General features: G+C 38.2%; 1 protein-coding gene across 1 annotated transcript in view; it reads right to left on the bottom strand.

The window, feature by feature from the left end:
• Nucleotides 1–23,418, bottom strand: part of LOC132384452 (electroneutral sodium bicarbonate exchanger 1-like) — a 194,204-nt gene that overhangs the window by 44,081 nt on the left and 126,705 nt on the right. Inside the window, exons 9-14 of the mRNA XM_059955605.1 lie at nt 15,513–15,600; nt 11,557–11,703; nt 11,109–11,209; nt 4,904–5,078; nt 1,383–1,516; nt 461–706 (exon numbers count right to left, since the gene is read on the bottom strand). Coding sequence (XP_059811588.1) covers nt 461–706; nt 1,383–1,516; nt 4,904–5,078; nt 11,109–11,209; nt 11,557–11,703; nt 15,513–15,600 — 891 coding nt within the window. The remainder of the gene's footprint in view (nt 1–460; nt 707–1,382; nt 1,517–4,903; nt 5,079–11,108; nt 11,210–11,556; nt 11,704–15,512; nt 15,601–23,418) is intronic.

Below are 23,418 nucleotides of genomic sequence, written 5' to 3'. Positions count from 1 at the left end.
GAGTGAAAATGCAGATAGTTTTAAGTTAACAACTCATTTCCTGCTACCCTAGGCCACAAACTTATCAATCACCCCTGGTGTGGACCACTTCTGGAGGTCCCAGTTGCCGACTTCTACAAAGAAGGGATCCGTATGCTCCACGACCGCTGGACTAAGTGTGTAAATGTAGGAAAAATAAATGTGCTAGGTTTTCTAAAATTGACTACTTCTACCTCAGGCCACGAACTGATCAATCACCCCTTGTATTCTAGCCCTTCGTAGATTTTCAATGACTTCCTGCTGAGAAATGAAACAGGATTGAACTTGTTATGCCATATGGCAAAACATCCTTCCAATACTCAGATTTGGCTCACACATCAAAAATAATCATTTAACTAAAGTACAGTAACTAGCTCCCACAGAACGATAATACTGCAAGACCAGAGAACATTTGACAAAGAAGCAAAAGTATAATGCTTACAAGTATTGAGTAAGCTGGTCCAGATCTGAATGCATATTGAAAGAGTAAATTTCTCCCAAATGGATCAACTTTTCCAGGGCTTCATAGATGAAAATTATACAGATGAGAGAGGCAAATGCCTCCTCAGTAAAACGAGTTATGTAGCAGACAAGAGAACTTGCATCTGTGGCAACAAGCAGTATACACAGGAATGATGTCCAAAGTCCAATATTCGCTCTCAAAGAAAGGTAAGACAAGTCATAGTCCCTATAAAAAGAGAAAAATCTAATTAAAAAGTGAAATTAGGTTTACATTTGAATTATCTAACTCAGTAATACTTTAGAATTACATTCAAAGTAAAGATAGATGAGCTCTGCAATAGAGGAATGAAAGGTGGGGAATTAAAATTATAAATCTTTGCACCCTCTAGATCTGCGTTTTAAGAGTATGAGACATATCAAATCTGTATTGATTGAACAGTATGAGGACTTAGCTGAACTTAAACTCATTTTTCAAATACCAGATCAATGAAGACATTGAGGGAACTGTCGGGAGGGAGACAGAATTTGACAATGTGAGAAAACCAATATTACACAAGTGAAATGAGAAAAACCTTTAAGCCCACTATTATGCTGTCCCTCACAGAGTAATTTCCCCTAATGTCACACTTAGTAATGCAAACAAAATATTAGAAGACCTGACCAGGAGGGGAAAAACAAGATGAAGCACTCAAAATACTCAGTATTACCTGATGGGGAAAAACTTGTTAAAGCTTTTCAAGCTCCACAGATTTCAGAATTTTAGGGAATTTTCAAGACCATTCGATTTCCCATCTATTCCACAGTTGTGAACTTGCTGGCATTTTGTAGTTATGGTATAGAAATGAAATAGCAGGAAATGTGCAGTGTCTGAAGATTTATTAATCCCCCTAACAGTTACTTACTTGCAGAATTTGAACAAAATCTTTTCAAACACTAGCACAGGACCTGTACTGCCCAGTATAGTGAGAGGCTGCCCAGCAAAGAGGGAATAAGCAATTCCAGTCATGGAAGCTCCAAACAAAGACTCAATTGCACTCTGAAAAAGAAATCCAAAGATTAATTTGCAGAAACAAAAGCAGCTATCCATTAATATGTTAGAATCATATTTTTTTTTACAAATAGCAATATTTAGTGAGGAGCACAAGTTAGACTAAACCTTCAGAAAATCACTGGCCAGGCCTCAGCTAGAGTATTTTGTTTAATACTGGACACCCAACTTCAAGAACGAAGTCAAAGTGGTTGCAAATGAGATTTACCAGTGAAGTGCAGAGAATGCAGGACTTGGGTTACATGGAAAGACTACAAAAGGCAGTAACATTCTCCTTGGAGTAGGCGAGGAGATACTTGAGAGAGACCTTCATAACCACTAGTATTTTCAAAAAAAAAAGTAAATAGGAGAAATGGTTTCCACCACTAGGAAGATCATTAGTCGAAGAACAGTCTTAAGTAACTGGAATGAAGACAGATTCCACCATCTTCTACTTTGCTTCTCCTCCTACCACCCACACCTGCTGCACCTCCCATCCCACACATGCTATGATAATCCAGAATTCACTTCCCAATGCTAGTGGAAATAGATTTAATAACAGCTTTCAAAAAGGGAAGTAAATACATACTTGAAAAAAAAAGACAGAGCTGCAAAAGAACAGTAGGAGTGGCATTGTTTACTTTCTTATTACAGCACAGGAGACAGCTATTTAGCCCATTTCAGCCAAACCAGCTTTCTGTACAGCAATCCCTTGAGTCCCATTTCCCTGCCATCTATTCTCTATGACATATATGCCCACCTACTCCTCAATTTCTTTTGTCATTTACATTCAGAGTAATTTGCATTAGCCAATAAAATAACCAGAAATACTTTGGGATGTTGGAAGAAGCCAAGGGAAACCCACATGGTCACAAGGAAAACATGTAAACTCCACACAGACAGCTCTATTGCAGGACTGAACAGGTGTCACTGGAGTTAGAGCATCTGCACTAACTATTGCACCACTCTACCACCCCAGTTAGGCAGCCCTTTTGAACAAAATGTGCCAAATGGCTGCTGCTTTTGCCATGATGATCAGTTTCATACAGACCATGACTAAAATACAACTCAACAGCTTACATACCATATTGGCAGGCAATTGGCCACTGCACAAGACACTGTAGCTATTCTTACTGCAAATAAACCAGTGTTCTGTTTCTTTTCTGCTTTTGTGTACAATATTTCCCCATCTTTTGTTCACTTACTAAACAAACCCATTATGTTATCTGGTGAGGCAAAGAACACTGATTTAATCAATTGTTTACTGTCAGGCTTTGTGTCACCCTCACTACTAAGTCAGGACTTTCAGCACAAGTCTCATTGAAGAGGCTCCAGCACAATAAATGTAAATGAACTTTTCAGTGCAATAATGAGAGTCCGCTGCATGGTTAGATCTGCAAACTTTCAGATAAGGTCCTTGTCAGCTCTCAGGTGAAGGCAAGATCTCACTATTTCAAAGATCAAGGGTGCTGTTCCCAATACTGCAGCCTACAGAAGATCTCAGACAGAGCATGAGACGATCAATTATCACTAAAAAGATCATCTCATGCTATGCCAAATTACAGTCTACCTTTTCTACAAGGTAAATTGATCCTAAAAAGTCCATCAGGATATCCTGAAAGATGTGAAGGATGTCAAAATTAACACCTTTCCTTCCTCTTATATTTTTGACCCCCCAGAATGCATCCTCTAGAGGTGCTTCCTGCAGTAATTATCCACATCTTTAAATTGGGATTTTTATTAAACATTCTGCATTCATTCTATCATTCATTCCATCTAGTTATGGTCCATGTGTAAGCCATTAACCATGCCCTTGACCTTTAACACAAATACATTTCACTTTCTGTAACAATGCAAACAGACCATTAGAACTTGACATTTGGAACTTGATACATCGCACTGGTTTAAAAAAATGTTGCTAGCATAAACAACCAAGTTAAACTAATACATGTCTTGGAGTCAATAGTACACAGTGGATATTAGTATGCATCCACAAATGCAGCATAGAATGTAGAACAGCAACAGCACAGAACACTGATTGTTACACTGTGACAGGTGTTCATCTTTATTTTGGCCGGATGGGTTGCATTCCTTTAGTCTACCAACTTTTCTAACAACTTAAAGGAACAGGAAGACAATCTAACATGTTCCAGTACTAGTGTGCAATCCTTCCTGCCAAATTTTCTTTTCTCATCTCCAGACAGCACACCATTCCAAGGCAATGAAGACAAGTTTACCTCACTCTGCAGAATCAATAATCTCTAATTAATAGTTACAGGAAGTTATATACATGTACCTCTTCACAATAGTGAAAACTTCATATAATCAAAATCTGTATTTTCAAATTGCATTAACATGGGTCACAGTTGCAGTGGCCCATGTTAAATCCCAACATGTGCAATTTGCAAGATCTCCCTGTGACAGTGTAGGCTGCCACTGACATCCCAAAGACATGTGGGATATTAGGTTAGATCCTGGTATGTATGTAATGGGTAGAATCTAGGCAAGTTGATGGAGATATGGGGAGAATAAAGAAAATGGGACTAGCGTAGGATTGGCGCAACACACAAAATGCTGGAGAAATTCACCAGGTCAGGTAATAACTATGGAAATGAATAAAGAGTTGACATTTCAGGCTGAGACCCTTTAGGACCACCCCAAAACATTGACTGTTTATTTATTTCCATAGATGGTGCCTGACCTGTTGAGTTCCTCCAGCATTTTGTGTGTATTACTTTGGACTTCCAGCATCTGAAGACTTTCTCATGTATAGGATTGGTGCAGATGGGTTGATAGTCACAGCACAGACTACCACACTGGTAGAGAGCAGATAGTAGAGTAGCTGTTAAAACAAAAATTTATAGCACTAGCTGTTAGATCAGGGTTCAATTCTGCTCCCTGCAAGGAATTTGTACATCCTCCCTGTGACTGTATGGGTTTCCTCCAGGTGCTTCCTGTATTCCAAAGGGGTACAAGTTAGGGTTATTAAGTTGTGGGCATGCTATGTTGGCACCAAAAGCATGGTAATATTTGCTAGTGCTTCTACCACACCTTTGACTGTTGGTCATTGACACAAATAAAACTATGTTTTGATGTTTTGATGTACATACAGCGTAACAAATATAGTTAATCTTTAAAAGAGCTTAATCTTTAGTCAGTGTGGATTTTGTTGAACTGAAGGCCCTGTTGCCATGCTTTGTGACTCTTGCAAAGTAATCACTGCAATTTTGACAAGTTCATCAATAACTTACACATCTCAAATTTCCCAAAGGCAAGGTTTCTATTTCAATACTACTGAATTTTTAAAGATTAATTGTCATTTGTGTTATATGACAGAAATGCTATACTTAGGTCAAATCAGCAATTTAAATGCATCAGCATCCTTGACTTTCTTACTATGCATCCATCTGTCGCTTCTCCCAAGAGGCCACCAAACGTGATTACAGGAGACATGCAGGCACAGTACAGGAACAGGAAGGACGCCACACACTGTAAGCTAAGGGCATCTCTGAAGTCACTCCAGAAATAAGGCATCTTCTGTTTAATGTCAAGGATCAAACCCCCAAATAGCCTGAAAGAATTGAAATAAATCACATGAAATAAAAATTTCCAACATGCTGATTACCCAGTAACTATGAATGACATTAATTAGTTGATGGAATAGTACAAAATAGATGATAAAACTTCATTTTTAAATACATTTTTTCCTTTCAAAAAGTGCTTAGCTTTTTTAAAAAAAGTTTTATAATAATCAACAATTCAAATTTAACAAAATTAAGCAAGCTGGGTCCCATGTTTACAAATCACAAAAGGACACTGGAAGTTTAGAAGAGTTGAACATGTACAAAAATTTAGAGATACTAAGGTTCACAATAAAGATAGAAATACTGGTAGAAATCTAAAAGAAAAACAAACAAAATGCAGGCTATCCAGAGTAAACCAGAGTCATAACAGCCCCAACAAAAATATTAAAACAACAATCTTTTCATTAAAACTACTTTTGGAAAACTGCATTGAATGCTAATAACTAAATAATAACAACTACAGAAGACGTAGCACCTTTAATGTAAAGGAACACAAAAAAAATCACATAAATGTAAGCTGTATCAAATGAAGAGCAAACAGAGTTAATCAGAAAAATGCAACCTTAGAGGTTTTAAATCTACTGAGAAACAAGAAGAACAGTCCTGATGGAGGATCTAAGGTATACTGATAAAGACACTTATCAATTATAGGTTAAAAGGCAAAAATCAGAGGACTTAAAATTGTACAGCATAGAAATAGGCCCTTTAGTCCACCACATCTATGCTGACAACCATATCCATCTATACTAATCTCATTTGCCTGCATTACTGCCATATTCTCTGTGTCCTACTCACTTAAGGAAACAGAGTTGAGGAATGGAGAGGAAGTCAGGTGTGGCTTGCTGCAGGGCTTTAGGAGGGTTGAGAGACAGGTAAGGCAGTAGCCTTGAGAATTAAACAAACTAAGATTATTAATTTAGATGTGTGCAAGCTCAAAAGGTAATGAATGAGGCGGATTTAAATGCAAAATAAGCAGGCCTTCAGATTCAGATTGAACCAGTAGATAGTGTAAAACAAGTGCCTGAAGACATTGGAAATATATTCTTTCACTTCTACTAACAAAAAAATTGTAATGGTAATAAATAGCAACCATACAGAATTAACATTTTATGTTGTTTTTTGAATAAAAAATTCACATACTTAAAAAAATGCAGACTTATTCAATTAGCTGCCGTTGTCAAAGCATAAAAAGTGAGTGCTTTCAGAGTAAACATTTCTAAAAAATATATACCATAAATACCCAATTTTGCTTAATACTAATAAAATGGAAAACACCAAGCCAAAATTTTAAACTGGAAAATAATCAAGCTTTAGGGATAAGGCACAGGTGTGAGGTTGAATATGGTACAGCTGATGAAGAAAACCAGCTCTCATGTTTAATTTTAAAGTGTTCATAATTGGAAGGTAGTACTCAAGAATTGCTGCAATTAAAATGTGAAATAGATCAAACATTCCAATGAGCAGGAGGCAATTAAATGTGGAAAGTCAACTTGAAGATTTCCACGCATATCTTTTCTTGATTTAAACAAATCTCAAGTATATTGCACTAGACCCAGAACCATCCATAAATAATTGCACATTATTTCACGATTACAACCCGTTTTGTATAGAATTAGAGGATTGACAGTTGTGACTGAAACTGCAAGTATTGTAGAGCTGGATTGAAATTAGCAGTTAAAGCCAAGATCACAAAGTGCCAGCAAGACATTTAAAACACCAAAAAGGAATACAGAAATTGAACTCAAGGCCATTTTGGTTATCTAGGTAGGCACTGTATATAGCACAAAAGCTAAACCCAGAATCACAACAAACAAAAGTTAAATTGGGATATCTTTGTTTTAATACCATTGTGGTCTGCTCCCTTTTAAGCATGTAGTGTATATGGATTTCAGCAAGGCATTTGATAAGATACCCCATGCAGGGCTTATTGAGAAAGAAAGGAGGCACGGGATCCAAGGAGACCTTGCTTTATGGATCCAGAACTGGCTTGCCCACAGAAGGCAAAGAGTGGTTGTGGACGGGTCATATACTGCATGGAAGTCAGTCACCAGTGGAGTGCCTTAGGGATCTGTTCTGGGACCCTTAGTCTTCGTGATTTTTATAAATGACCTGAATGAGCAAGTGGAATGATGGGCTTGTAAATTTGCTAATGACAAAGGTTGGGGGGTGTTGTGGATTGTGGGAAGGGCTGTCAGAGGTTACAGCTGGACATCGATAAGATGCAAAACTGGGTTGATAAGTGGCAGATGGAGTTCAACTGAGATAAGTGTGAGGTGGTTCATTTTGGTAGGTCAAATATGATGGCAGAATATAGTATTAATGGCAAGACTCTAGGCGGTGTGGAGGATCAGAGGGATCTTAGGGTCTGAGTCCATAGGACGCTCAAAGCAGCTGCGCAGGTTGACTCTGTGGTTAAGGAGGCATACGGTGTATTAGCCTTCATCAACCGAGGGATTGAGTTCAAGAGCCGAGAGATAATGTTACAGCTATATAGGACCCTACTCAGACCCCACTTGGAGTACTGTGCTTATTTCTGGTTACCTCACTACAGGAAAGATGTGGAAACTATAGAAAGGGTGCAGAGGAGATTTACAAGGATGTTGCCTGGATTGGCGAGCATGCCTTATAAGAATAGGTTGAGTGAACGTGGCCTTTTATCCTTGGAGTGATGGAGGATGAGAGGTGACCTGATAGAGGTGTATAAGTTGATGAGAGGCATTGATCCTGTGGATAGTCAGAGGCTTTTTCCCAGGGCTGAAATGGCTAACATGAGAGGACAATTTTAAGGTGCTTGGAAGTATCTACAGAGAATTCAGGGGTAAGTTTGTTTGTTTGTTTGTTGTTGTTTTGTTTTAAAAAACGCAGAGTGGTGAGTGCGTGGAATGGGCTGCCAGTGATGGTGGTGGAGGCGGATACAACAGGGTCTTTTAAAGAGACTCTTAGATAGGTACACAGAGCTTAGAAAAATGGAGGGCTATGGGTAACTCGAGGTAATTTCTAAAGTGAGTACATGTTCAGCTCAGCATTGTGGGCTGAAGGGCCTGTATTGTGCTGTAGGTTTTTTATGTTTCTATGTTCTAAGCACCTTAAAACAAGACTTGCATGTTTCACAGATGTCAAATGGTTTCTACAGGCACTCATTGCATCATCTTCATGCCAACATGAAATTAGCCAACACTGTGAGAAGATCTCTAATGGCAAGCAACGACCAATGACCCAGCTGCTCGAGGTACCCTTTATCCCCATAATTGTAGCACCATTGGGTCCACAGATCAAGGTACCTATAAAGTGAAACAAGTTATCTAGAGACCTCTTGGGCAGCACAGGTTATTTTCTTTTAAAAACAAAAGCATCCTATATGATGTTCCCTGGTCACTTTAATTCATATATAGTTCACTACTTTTAGTGCAATCACTTTATTACAATCTATTTATTGCACAAGTTCAGGACCTATTGATCTTTTTTCAGCAAACATCTTTCTATCAATTACAGACCGTAGAAGTTAAAAACTGGGGTAAAACAAAACATTAGAGAAATTCAGCAAAGCAAGTATTTATAGAGGGAAATGAATGGTCGACATTTTAGGTTGCGATCCTGAATCGGGACAGAAAGCCAGACAGCCAGTAAGTAGAAGTGAAAGGGAGAGGTGAGATGGGGGTTACTGGATGATAAATGAAACCAGGTGAGGTGATGAATCCAAATTGCAAAAGGGAAGGGAAAGGAGAGAAATTTAGAAAGAGGCTGGTAGTTGATAGATATTGCAAGTAGAAACAAGGGAAGAAATAATAATTAGGCATATAGAGTCAGATAGGAAGAGAGGAGGGGTGGGAGAAGGTGAAAACAGAAGTTGATGTGGAACCAGATGGGGGAAGGGGACGACAAGGGTAGACCATGGGAAAAGAAACCTGGGTAAGTGGATGGTGGGCAGATGGAGCCAAGTATGGGAGAGTATTGAATCTAGCTAATGGGAAATGAAGGTTACAAAGGTAGAGGACCTAATTAGACAGGTAGAAATGGGACTGGGAGCATGGGCTCCCCAAAATTGAAAAATACCAAAGAGTACTTCAGGAACAATATCTTGTATTCCATTTGTGCAGCCTGCAACCCAATGGGACTCTTCCTCCAACTGGTTCCATCTGCTCATTGTCCATGTATCTACCTACCTGGGTTTCTTCTGCCTTAATGCACCCTTCCTATCAACACCCCACCCAATTCCATCCACTCATCATCCCTCCTTTATCTGGCTTTGCATCATCCATCTTCCTCTTCCTCTCACCCTACCTGGCTCCATCTGCTTATTTCTCCTTACCTGATTCCACTTATTACCCACCAACCTTTGTCACAAAATTCAACATTCACCTTCCTCCACTTGGCTCCATCTGCCCATCAATTCCACCTCACCTAGCTCCACCAATCACTTACCAGCCCACCTCATCCCTCCCTCTCATCTTTTAAAAAAATATCAGCTGCCTTTCATCTATAGGTTTGTCTGCTTTCAGTCTTTATCCAAGTTCAAATTCCCCCATTAAAACCACTCTGCCTTTACTACATGTTTGTTTAATCTCTGAACTTATAAGTTCTACTACTTCCCGGCCACAATCAGTGGGCATGTACACAATTCTCATTAAAGGCTTAATCTCTTTCTGTTAAAGAAATCTACCCTGTTCATATTTTATTGTAAAAGAATTTCATCACCAATTTACCAAAAGAGACTTTATTTGGTTATCAAACAGAAATAAAGACACAGACCTCAGTATACAGTTAATCCTTTAATACATGATCACGGAGAGCCATTTCAAGACTCTGCCAATGCCAGGTTGCATCTTAAATTTATACAGTAAATTTTGGGCAATAGCCAACAGCTAAACATACTTGGTCAACAATTTTAAGAAGCACCTGTTAGGTATCAGCAAGTCTACAAATGCTTCCATGTGGTACACAAAATTAGAACTGCATATCCACATTCACTTCCCCCATCAGCCAGACAGACTCGGACAAAGTTTAGCAATATCTATTTATTTGTATGTAACAGACAGGCTGCTAGTCACTTTGTTTCTTGGACAAAGGTCAGTAATACCACATCATTGGCATGACATATTGTTATCTTGCACAAGCAAGACAGAGTCAGCATCTTATCCTGTCACCCTCATGACCTACACCTTGGGCAAAGTCAAGCTTAACAACAAAATATTTAATTCAAGATTTATTTTTCTTCCACACTTTCCTATTTCTTATTTGTACTCAGTGACCACTGCCACGTTGTCTTTGTTACATCCCATCGCATTACTGAAGTACATTCAGCCTTAATCATCAATGCTACTTCACACCACCTACAATTTTACTCATTTTTTTTTACTGTAGACTGTCAGTTGGTATGTTTTGATCTCTCATCTTATTGTTACCCCAATAAAATATTTCTAATTGCTGAACATCAGATCTGCCCCAGCAGTAATTGATCTGGATCCCTTATGAATTTATAGGATATAATAATGATATGAAGTGCCATGGCAGCTGTATCAATTGGGAATTGCAACCTGATTGAGGTGGACAATTACAAACCATCAGGAAAAAATTGCAGGCACTAGTTACAATTCAATAGACGATTGCTGATGTTTTGTCAATAAGGCAAATAATGATTTCTTAAAAATTGAATATGCAAAGGGATACTTTATTTTGATGGAATCACAAAGTCATTTTCTGTGAACACAGTTTGCTTTTAGAGAAGAAAAATGTTTTGAACTTCTGGTCTCTGGCGGAGTAATCTTAATGTACCACATAAGGCAAAAAGCAGCCTAGTTCTGAAATTTGCCATATGTCTCTCAGTTATACTGTCAAACAGCTGCATTGGTTTCAGCTGAGGTCACAGCAGCAGCACACACTGTAGCTGTGTTAATTTAGCTGAAGTTTACCATTCACAAAAGGAGGAAAATGAGATAAACAGAGTGGGTTTATATTGAGAATGAGAGTGCCAAAATTTAAGTTTAGTTAAAAATGCCATACAAGTAGTTACAACAAACCTTCCAGTGCGCTGCAGTTCAGGACCTGTGTGGCCCACTTGCGGTTCAGGCTCAATATGGCAAGCATTACCATTTGGGATTCCTGGCTGCTTCCGTTTCTCCTATTGTACAAATGGAGATATGAATGAGACATGGTGCAATGAAACATCATTTCCACATGGTTTTTGAAGATTCTGCAGGTCTATAGATATCCATGTGGAAATGTCACACAGAGATGATGCAATTATTCCCAATTAGTACCTTAAGATTTGAAAAAAGTATATATTTTTTAAAGGGTAAATGTCTTCTGGTCCCTTTTGATAGCTCAGCACTTCTCTATATCCCATCTATTATTATATCATTGTGATTAACAGTTCAATTTGCCACTGTTACATGCTGGCAACAAGAACAAAGTAATGCGCAAGTACCCTCTTCAAGGATCTTTTTGATTGGAATGGAAAAGTCATACCTGAGATGGAACATTTTTTGGAGGTTCGATTCGGATGGAAGGATCCCATTCACCAGGGGGCAGAACGGTCACCTGATCAAGAAATTCATCAATCCCAGCAAGAAGATCACTGCGATCTTTGGCTTTGTAGGCTACATCATGGAATATCTGAAATGCAAGCAGAACAATGATCTTTTACATTTTTTTTAATTAAAGTGCATATGCATATTATTTTTGAATGCCATTTGATAACATTCGTAAGGAGGCTTGTAAGTTTGTGAAGTCTTGTTTGTGGTCCCATTTGAACTCTAATTTAGATAATCAAGGTATAATATAATTGCACTATTGACTACAATATCTCGACTTTAATCATGTTTCATGAAGCATCTTTGCAACTTATTGTTTAGTAGGATTTCTCTGCTCCAGCTGAGCAGAGTTTAATATTGTGGAAACTGCTCACCCGCTTTCACACTGCCATCATCTCATTCTGTTCTTTATATTAAAATGTTTTAGTTTAAATCCTCTAATCAGAAGCACCCTGACAGGAAATGTTATGATTGTTTCAATCACACAAGTAGTTCAAGGATCATCATTAATTCTTTATAATTTGTTCTGGTACTATTCTACTTGATTAAAAAAAAAGTAGCAAATTCCTTTTCTCTGTCCTAGATCAACCTGCAATGTCTTCTATTTCTTTCTGCAGATGCTGCCTGATGGAGCTTTTGGAGTTTTCACTTGTTCATTATTAAAAGTAGCAATGTGCATTTTTAGGTTTGTGATCACTTGGGTACTACTCCCTTCAATAGGTTTGTTACAACATGCAAATGTATGCACAGATTTTACCACCAGGCTTTCTCATGGAGCATCTTCCATTAACTTCACTGTCCTTTCCTTCCTACTTCTCTATTACTTGTGTGTCAGCAAACGTCAAATGAATGCAAAAATGCAGCTTAGCTTTCCTGCACTAAACACCAATCCAATACCCACATTCAGTCATTGATGCTAACATTCACCACACAAAAGAAACAGCTCTAATATGGTACTCAGCCAGATTATGTTTCTACATGTCCACATCGATTATTCAAGTAATGACATTAAACAAAAATGATGCTGGTGCTCATCAAATGATATGGATTATAAGCAATAAGTATACTGGGGGGGGGGAAAGAAGCAAGGGGAGTTTAAGAATTTTTTTTTACATCACTGAATGAGTACCATTTCTCAGGACTGCTTTTTCATTTAATGGCAGTTGCAAATTTATGGGCCATTTGTTTTATTTTTTAAAAAACATACAGTGAATGAAGTGCCTATTATTTGATCCTTTCATATTGCAGGATCTAATTACCACAAACCTGAAGTCCAGTTTTGTAAAGGGTGTACCTTTTGAATCACTTTGGAATCTCATTTAAAAATATCTATGCATTGTTCACAGATTTGGGAGAAAATGCCAATACAGGGGATTCTGGTTAATTGGGCCATTGGTTAAGCGGGACAACTGTTTATTTGGGATAACTCTTAAAGAACAAAAATTAACCAAGAGAATAGCGGTGATTCCCTTCACTTCTTTGGGACACCATGCTACTTAATTAGGGCAAGAGACTGTTGCCGAACAGTTTCTAACTAGCATCAGATGTGTGCACTTGTGTGACCATCAGACACTACACCGTGATTACGGTTTTAAAAATAGCGTGAATTGTGTGCGAATGCATTCAAAAAGCAGTGATTTTTGTTACTGATAATTGGCGAAAAATAGGCAGTAGGACAATGCAGAGCTGTTGTTCACTGCGGTTTCAAACAGTCAGGCTTGGAGATGCCAGAAACAGCAAAAATCAAAATGAAACAATTTCACTACTTCAACAAGTTAGGGACTATGAAGAATTGGAAGGTATCGAAAATCATCTTGAATGTTACAATGAAAATGAAGGTTTGGAAAATGCAATCATCAAAAGCATTGTATGAAGGCAGTCCATTATCTGCACTGGGTGTCTAAGCTGATTTTGTTCACTTACAGTCAAAAGAACACAGCAATGTACACTGGATGAATTCCTCCATTGACAACTATTAAGAATTAATACACAGTTTTATAGTACTGTAGTAGTATTGATAGTGCTCTAATTTGTTCTGCATTTCATTTAGACACAAAATTCATTATTCAATTGAACAAGTAGCTCATTTTAAAAATACTTTTTTAACAATTTCAAAGAAAGTTCAGCTAATTGGGGCAGCTGCTTAACTGGGCAAAAATGTTCTGGTCCCGATGTGTCCCCAATTAATTGGAATCTACAGTATTTAAAAAAAAACAACAATAAATTGCAGCCACTAAAAAAAATTGCCTAATGCCCTATAAGATTAGTTGCTGTTTTAGTTACATGTAATGGTGTATTAATGGTTGGAAACAGCAATTTTTACCCTTTGAATGCATTTAATGGTGTACACCTGAGCATTTCAGTTTAGTCAAACTGTTATCAGTAATATAGGCACAAGAGGGAGTCACGTTCCTTGCACATATTTAGCAAATATCTACAAAATTCAGCCTGCTCTTTGAAAGAAAGCTAAGCCACAAAAAATATTGCATTGCAAACAATTTCTATAATATTATCATTTAAACTTTACTGAAGCTGGCACCAACTCAAAATACTGTGGTGGTACCTACCATTTAAAACAAAGAAAATAGTGAAGTCCATTTAAGTGCAAATAATATAAATAATTCTAATATATATATATATCTATATCTAAGCCCAATCTTTCTTCAAAGCAGGGATAACTGCACTGCACTGCATCCGTCTATTTTCTATAACTAATTCCATGCATCAACAAAATTGTTTTAAGTCTACAAATTATTTCCAAGTTTGTTTCCTTACTATCCAACTTCTCCTTAACCAGCCAAGGCAAATTTCACTTCCTTTAATCCAGAGGCTGAGTACTGCTGCAATTGCTCTTGACCCACAACACTTTACAATTTATTATATTACTAGTTTAGGAATTCCATCTTAAATCTGTGATGCAAATAAAACATGTCTTAGCCAGTACAGGCAGATTGTATTTACTGTCAGACATGAAGCTGACAATAATCTAATTGATGTTGCATCCAGCTCGCTGCTGGCTCTGACATATTTCGTAAAGAATTCAGAAACAGAAATGAAAAATAGCTTCATCTCAGTGTCATTCAGTTTTCCAGAGCAAATGAACCAGCCTTACATTACCCAGCTCTTAAAAAGTCTCTCAACAGTTAAATTAAATCTCACTGTGGAATATTTTCCAAAGGGTAGTTGCTGCTGCCACTTCAATGTGTTTGGGGGGGGGGGGGCAGGAAGATGTGTGCTGGGGCAGGAGGTGCAGACTAGATAGTGACATTTGCCTGTCAAAAGGGCCAGTGATTGGCACAACAGCTCAAAATCAATGTAATCTGTAAAATACATGCAAATGGTTTCAAGGGTAGGTTAAAGGCCACTCAGAAAGAGGTGAAGTGGAGAAATTTAGGTCTGAAATTCCATAGCCCAGTCAAAAATGTAGATGCTGGAAGTCCAAGACAAAAGACAGAAAATGTTCAGGCAGTGCGTGGGAAGAACTGATTGTAGGGTAATAAAATGGATGATAGTTGACACATTGTTCATAATAGAAACTGTTCTACATAATTCACAAACACTGTCATTGAGTTGTGCTCACTTTAAGAGATGGCGTCTGACATAATGACGCTAGTGTAAGGCAATTGCTTTAGGTTTGTTCATAATGAAAGTATGTAGCTTTTCTTAAGCACATAAAATGTCTCTCCCATGTTCTAGTCACAAAATCCTACAGTGTCATGGGGCTGAGTAATGAGAAAAAAAAAAGGACTTTATCCTGAAAGAACACAAGGGAAATTCAAACACTAGACATTTTTTAATGAAATTTTAGTATCTTATCTGGATAATAGCAGCACCTAAAACAGCACCAATCCAATCAATGACATGCACACCATTGTCTCAAAGCAGACTTACCTCATCAGTCATTATAGTGGCCATAGATCTACCAATCTCATGGTATTGTTGTGCCTTTCCAACCGGTCCAAGTAAAATGAAAAGGAACCTGGAATAGGACAGACTTCAATAAGATGGGTGTTATCAAACATATGAGTAACTTGCTGCTCTCTTTAAAAAAAAGAGTCAACTGCTGTCATGATTACACAAATCACAGGGTTAGGCTCCATGCTACCTTAGGTTGTAACTGCAACACAAAAAAAGGCAAAAAATGCTTTAGAAACCAGCACAAGCTTTTTGTAAAAAAAGAGTCTATGTCTGCTCCAGCCTGGGTGAGTCAAGCCCACAAAATATAGACAACTGTGCAGGGCAATTTGGAAAGGACAACTAATCCCAGTATTGTCAATAACATCCATGACCCACAAAATCCTTGATACTTGAGGGCAAGGGACTTTTTTAAAAAAACACGCTGTCCCCAATAAATGCTTTGCTTTGAAAATTACAGACAGAAGACATTTGGCTTGGATCTTGCTGCAAGAATAATTATAAGTGCAAAGGCTCCCATTGTTATTGAACAAATTAGACAGCACCTTTTAGTATCTGTAAAGTTGTGGACTGAGTTACCTGCTCTTCCACATATTAATTTAACACCATGATACCAAAACACTTGCTGTACACAAATTTAAAAGGTACAAATTTGTATTATCGACCCACTGGATGTCCATTAAACATATCTAAAATTCAGAGATAATTTATTCAAGTTACAGGTGGAAAAAGATTGATAAGCACTTTATAGCCAAACAGCCATCAGGTAATAAAAAGCTATACTCACAATTATGGAGATTTATTCCTTTTGTTAGAGATCTTAAAGTGGCTAGATCTCCCTTACAAATATCAGTGGTTGGTAAGTTGATGGAGAAGATCCTGGAGAGGCAGGATTTATGAACATTTGGAGAAGCATTTTTTTTGATGATGTGACTAAACACATTGATGAAAATAGAGCAGTAGATGTAGTGTATATGGATTTCAGCAAGGCATTTGACAAGGTACCCCATGCAAGGCTTATTGAGAAAGTAAGGAGGCATGGGATCCAAGGAGACATTGCTTTATGGATCCAGAACTGGCTTGCACACAGAAGGCAAAGAGTGGTTGTGGACGGGTCATATTCTGCATGGAGGTCAGTGACCAGTGGTGTGCCTCTGGGATCTGTTCTGGAACCCCTGTTCTTCGTGATTTTTATAAGTAACCTGGATGAAGAAGTGGGGGTATGGGCTAGTAAATTTTAGGGGTGTCGTGGATAATGTGGAGGGCTGTCAGAGGTTACAGCGGGACAGCGATAGGATGCAAAACTGGGCTGAGAAGTGGCAAATGGAGTTCAACCCAGATAAGTGTGAGGTGGTTCATTTTGGTAGGTCAAATATGATGACAAAATATCATATTAATATAAGACTCCTGACAGTGTGGAAGATCAGAGGGATCTTGGGGTCCACAGGACACTTAAAGTTGCTGCACAGGTTGACTCTGTGGTTAAGAAAGCAACGGTGCATTGGCCTTCATCAAACGTGGGAGCCAAGAAGTAATGTTGCAGCTATATAGGACCCTGGTCAGACCCCACTTGGAGTACTGTGCTCAGATCTGATTGCCCCACTATAGGAAGGGTGCAGAAACCATAGAAAGGGTGCAGAGGAGATTTACAAGGATGTTGCCTGGATGGGGGAGCATGACTTATGAGAATAGGTTGAGTGAACTCGGCTTTTTCTCCTTGGAGCAACGGATGATGAGAGGTGACCTGATAGAGGTGTACAAGATGATGAGAGGCATTGATTGTGTGGGTAGTCAGAGGCTGTTCCCCAGGGCTGAAATGGCTAACATGAGAGGGTACAGTTTTAAGGTGCTTGGAAGTGGGTACAGAGGAGACGTCGGGGGAAGCTCTTTTAAAAAAAAAACAACGCAGAGTGGTGAGTGCATGGAATGTGCTGCTGGCGACGGTGGTGGAAGTAGATACAATGGTGCCTTTTAAGAAACTCCTGGCCAGGTACATGTAGCTCAGAAAAATAGAGGGCTATGGGTAGCCCTAGGTAATTTCTAAGGTAAGGACATGTTTGGCACAGCTTTGTGGGCTGAAGGGCCTTTATTGTGCTGTAGGCTTTCTACATTTCTATCACTTACCCAAGAGTTAAAATATTTACTTAATTTTTAATAGCTTTAAGTGTCATTGAATGTTAAAAACAAGATTAATAATATCTGGGCCAGGTGGACATTGAAGCAATGGACAGTGATTTTCTGGCAAGCAAGATTTGACCTTGTACAAACCTATTTTAATAACTTTTTGCTTTATTTCAATCCCATTTTGATTTCTGAACATTTCTTAAACATGTAGAAAGCACATTCTTTGTGCAAGGGGCTATATTAAATAAAGATTCTAAAATGGAATGCATGGTTGCTTAGTAGAACTTCACCAGGTCTCCAAGTGCTTATATTTAGGGAAGCCTGCAACTCCTATGGCATTCTACCTATGAGTGGACAAGCAGAAGTCTCTTGTCCTTCACTTTGGAATTTGGGATGACCTCCCTAATGCAGTAGTCAGTTGCAAACTGAGATGTGGCAGAATGTGTGGTAACCTAAAATAAGCCCAAGCCCCTGAAGCCAGGGGTGGCTTTACAGACAAAGCAGTGAAGGCACACCTTCTAACTAGGGAAATCAAAAACCACACTGCAGAAGAATTTTGAATGTTGCAGTACTGTAGACAGCATTTGCAAGACTTAGAGGGAAAAATGCTCTAGAGGGATGATGAAAATTCCCCTGTCCATTTCCCTCCTCAGATGCTGCCTAACCCAGTGAGTTCCTCCAGCTCCTTTGTGTGTTGCTTTAGGTTTCCAACAGATACAGGTTTTTGTGTTTCCATAAAAGCATTACATTTTGATTCAAGGAGCAAGTACTGTCAACCATGAATCAGGTAGCTGTACTCTTGTCTTTAAGTAATTGTGGGTTCATTACCTTTGCAGGATTTGAACATAACTGAAGCAAACATTTAGGTGCAACATCAAGTGTATGCTCCATTGATAGTAGTACCAACTTACAGATTAAAAAAAATCAGAATTTATCAGCTACAGTTTTGATCTCAGTATATTTAACAGGTCCCACACTCATGAAAGTGACATTTTTGTAATGCCTTAGACAACAGTTTGCCTCCAATTTGTCTAGCAGCACAACAGGCTCACAGCAGATGCCATCTCATTGGCTCTTCACTCAACCCTGAAAGATCTGGACAGAAAAGATGTAAACATCAGAATGCTCTTTATCAATTACAAATTGGCATTCAACACCATCATCCCCTCAAAACTAATCAATAATCTTCAAGACCTAGGCCTCAATAACTCTTTATGCAATTGGATCTTCAATTGCCTCACTTGCAGACCCCAGTCAGTTTGGATTGGCAGCAACATCTCTTCCACAGTCACCATCAGTACAGATGCACAAGGCTGTATGCTTACCCTCTTGCTCTACTCGCTTTACACTGATGACTGTGTGCCTAAGTACAGCTCCAATGTCACATTCAAGTTTGTTGACAACACCACTGTTATAGGTTGAATTAAGTGATGATGAATCAGCATATAGGAAAGAGACTGAAAATCTGGCTGAATGGTGCTACAACTGCCACTCACTCAATGCCAACAAGACGTTCAGGAGGAGGAAACTGGAGCTCCTTATTGGAGGATCAGAAATGGAAAAGGGTCAGCAACTTTAAATCCTCAGTGTTATAATTTTGGAGGATCTGTCCTGGGTCCAGCACGCAAGTGCATTTACAAAGAAAGCACAGCAATGTCTCTACATCCTTAGATGTTTGCGAATATTCAGCAAGTCATTGAAAACTTTGAGGAACTTCTATATAGATGTGTGGTGGAGAATATGCTGTCTGGTTGTATTACAACCCATTATGGAAATACTAATGCCCTTGAACAGAAAATCCTATGAGAAGTTGTGGATACATCCCAGTCCAGCACCAGTAAAGCCCTCCTCACCAATGAGCACATCTACACAGAGCATTGTTACAGGAAAGCAGCACCTATCACTAAGGACCCACACTACCAAGGCTATGCTCTCTTCTTGCTGCCACCATCAGGAAGGTGGTATAAGAGTCTCAGACCCACACCACCAGGTTCAGGAACAGTTATTACCTCTCAATCATCAGGCTCTTGGACCAGTAGGGTAACTTCACTCATCCCCATCACTGAACTGTTCCCACAACCCACCGACTCACTTTCAAGGACTTTATCTCACGTTCTTGGTATTTATTACCTGTTTATTTATTTTCTTCTTCTTTTTGTATTTGCACAGTTTGTTGTCTTTTGCACATTGGTTAGTTTGCCTGTCCTGTTGGGTGCAGTCTTTCATTAATTTTATTATGTTTCTTGGATTTACTGTGTATTCCCACAAGAAAATGAATCTCAGGGTTGTATATGGTGACATATGCACTTTGATAATAAATGTACTTTGAACATTTCTCCTGCAACAAACACCAAAAGCATGGTCATTAATCTCACTGTGCTCTATGCAAACTGCAACTTGTTCTGATGAAATGTCAGTGAATCCCCTTGGGCTTAGTAGGGTGGGAGTGAAGAATAATTGTCTGTTTAAAACCTTTCATGCTGCACAAAACCAAGTAAACCAGTCCTGCTGAAGGATCTTGGCCTGATGCCCTTGACTGTATATTTTCCCTATAGATTCTGCCTGGCATGTTGAGTTCCTCCAGCATTCTGCTTGTGTTGCTTGGGTTTCCAGCATCTGCAAATTTTCTCTTGTTTGTAACTATTAACATTGATGGCTGTAGATTGCTATACAAAAGGCACAAGCTATCTCAAAGATAAATGTTGACCTGCACTGGCCAGTAAAACCAAGTTGCTGTTTCTTTTGTGTTTTTGTAGGTTTTTATTTTTAACGAGGCTAAGTTGCTAGCTCAATGTAAAACCCAGCATGGAAGGAAAGTGTGTAAGGAGCCAGCCAGATTTGAACCAGGGACCACTTGCCTTGAAGTCTGGTGCAGATCCCACTACACTACCAAGTGGCTGAATTTAAGATCTTAGCTAACACCAATTCAAGATGCACAATTTTAACCTGCATGTTTTATATTTAACAAGAATTAAATCCCCATTTTCTGGTATTTAGGCATTTACATTCAGATACCCACAGGTATCACTGTGCCACCTTGTTATCCTCCCATTTAAATCTCATTTATATATATTCCAGCATCCCTTTGTTTTTGTACATCACAGTATACTTTTATCATGCACTTTTTCCCATGCACTTTTGCCCTCAGATATTTTACTTCGTGATTCATGCTCAGATTTAATTCCATTTGTCACATCTGTGCTCGCCTAACCATTCTATTGATATATAGTCAATCAGAAACAGGTTTAATATTACTGGCATATGTTGTGAAATTTGTTGTTTTGCGGCAGCAGTACATTGCAATACACAATTTAAAAATATAAATTACAATAGAAATATAGTGAATTTCAGTTAATTAAGCTATTGGTTAATCAGGGCAGCTGCTTATTTGGGACAACTCAAAGAACAAAAACTAAATCGAGAAAATAGCCGGGGTTCCCTTCACTTTTTTGGGACACTGTCATTTGAAGTGGGGCAGCAGTCTATTGCTGAACAATTTCTAACTAGTGTCAGTCACATGCACTTGCGGCCATTAGGCACTACATCATGCTTAGTGTTTTTAAGTAGCATCCGTTGTATGTGCTTATGTTCAAAAAGCAGTGCCTTTTGTCACTGATAGTTGGTGAGAAATAAATACTAGTGAATTCAGAACTGCTTTGCTCACTGCAGTTTCAAGCATTCAGGTTTGGAGATGCCAGAAATGGCAGGGAGTGAAAACAAAATGATTTCACTACTTCAACAAGTTAGGAACTATGAAGGATTCAGACATTGATAATCATCTTGAATGTTACAATAAAAATGAAGATTTGGAGGATGTAATTATCAAAAACATTGTTTGACAGCAGCCCATTATCTACACTAGGTCTGCACTGATTTTGCTCATTTACAGTCAAAAGAAGTCAGCAATGTACACTGGATGAATTCCTCCGTCAATAACAATTAGGAACTAATTCAGTTTTGTAGTATCAGTAGTGTTCTAATTTGTTTTTTTATTTCATTTGAATACATAATTTGTTAACAGTTTGTCTTTTTTTTTACTTTTTAAATTACTTCCATGAAGCTTCAGCTAATTGGAGCAGCTGCTTATTTGGGCCAAAATGTACTGGTTTTGGTGTGTCTCAATTAATTGGAACCCACTATAAATAAAAACAATAAGTAGCAAAAAAAAAGCAATAAAAAACAAAAAGGAAAAATAGTGAGATAGTGTACATGGGTTCATTATATCCACTCAGAAACCTGATGGTAGAGTGGTAGACCTGAAATACTGAGCGTCTCTTCAGACTCCTGTAGCACCTCCTTCATGGAAGCAATGAATGTCTTGGGTGGATCAGAATCAGTTTAATATCACTGGGATGTGTCGTGAAATTTGTTGTTTTGCGGCAGAAGTACATTACAAAACTATAAATTACAAAAATATACAAAAGTAAAATTAAAAGTAGTGCAAAAAGAGCAACAAAAAAAAGTGGACAATGAAATTGTGTTCATTCAAAAATCTGATAGCAGAGGGGTAGAAGCTGTTCCTAAAACATTGAAGCTTCAGGCTCCTATATACTCTTGGTGGTTAATAACTCTAAGGAACTATCAAGAATTATTAATAAGGAATTCCTTAACAATTATTAGGAATTATTAAGGAACTCTTAGTATAATTTAACTTCCTTAGAATTACAATCATCTTCACATTGAGATGGTCTTCAATTGTTTAAAAAATAACCAATATTTCCCAGTTAATTGGCAGTGGTTTTAAAAACAGAAATTCAATTTTGTCATTTTGGTGATCATAAATTGCTTAAAATTTATACCTCATAGTTGAAGTGCCCTTAGCTTGCTTGATTGAATTAGATTGAAAATTTTGCAAGTAATTTATCCTCTTTGCCAAAAGCTGTGTGCATGGTTCAGCAATTTGCATATACTTGTTTGGTGGCTGCGTGAAAGTGGAGGGTGGAGGAAGAGAATTGGGCATTTAAATCAGTACCAGCCAGGAAATATTACTAAAAATAATAGGGCATTGCATGTGGGCTGATGACCTGGAAGATATAAGGTAGCTGAGATTGGGGCAGCCACTTACTTGAGCCAAAATGTACTGGTTCTGATGTGTCCCTCCAACCTTTTAGTTCCAGTTCAGATGACGAATAATGTTTGATGAAAAAATTAAGTTTGAACACTTTGATATTTGTAAGATTAACTTAGATATATAGTCAATCTGCAGAGGAAAATGAAAATGTATGCAGGAAGCTATGAATGAACACCATGTCATTGTTGATTGTGGAGATCACTGCAAGATAGCCCATCCTATTCATCTGATCAAACAAAACATCACACAAAAGATTTGCATCTTGCTCGTTATTGTTATGGAGCTAAGATGTGGGGTTTAAACATGTCCAGATCAGCTGTTAAAAGTTTAGAAGTCTGGCAAAGAAATATGTCTTTGAATTTAGCAATAATTAGGCATGTCAATCATGGCAAACAGGAAAAAGTTCCCATTTGAAATTCTAAACTAGTATATGTAAAGGTTCTTCTGGCTATGAACCAATTTTTTATATATATATATAAAGTATCCATTCAGTCCCTCCTTTTCAATATATTATTTGCATTGATATTAGATTTCTGAATTGGCAAAGAATGTTTGTCCCAGGACAAGCTATTTTTTCCTCTTGCATCAAATGGTCAATGTCCTCTAAAAACTTATCCACAGCAGGAGGCTTATTGTACTATTTCAAATGTTGAAAGCTCTGCTCTGGTGGAGGAGGATGATAACTGT

Source organism: Hypanus sabinus, chromosome X1 (assembly GCF_030144855.1).
Source record: "Hypanus sabinus isolate sHypSab1 chromosome X1, sHypSab1.hap1, whole genome shotgun sequence".
Lineage (NCBI taxonomy): Eukaryota > Metazoa > Chordata > Chondrichthyes > Myliobatiformes > Dasyatidae > Hypanus > Hypanus sabinus.
The sequence above is the reverse complement of the archived record's forward strand: the minus strand, read 5'-3'. Positions and strand labels throughout refer to the sequence as shown.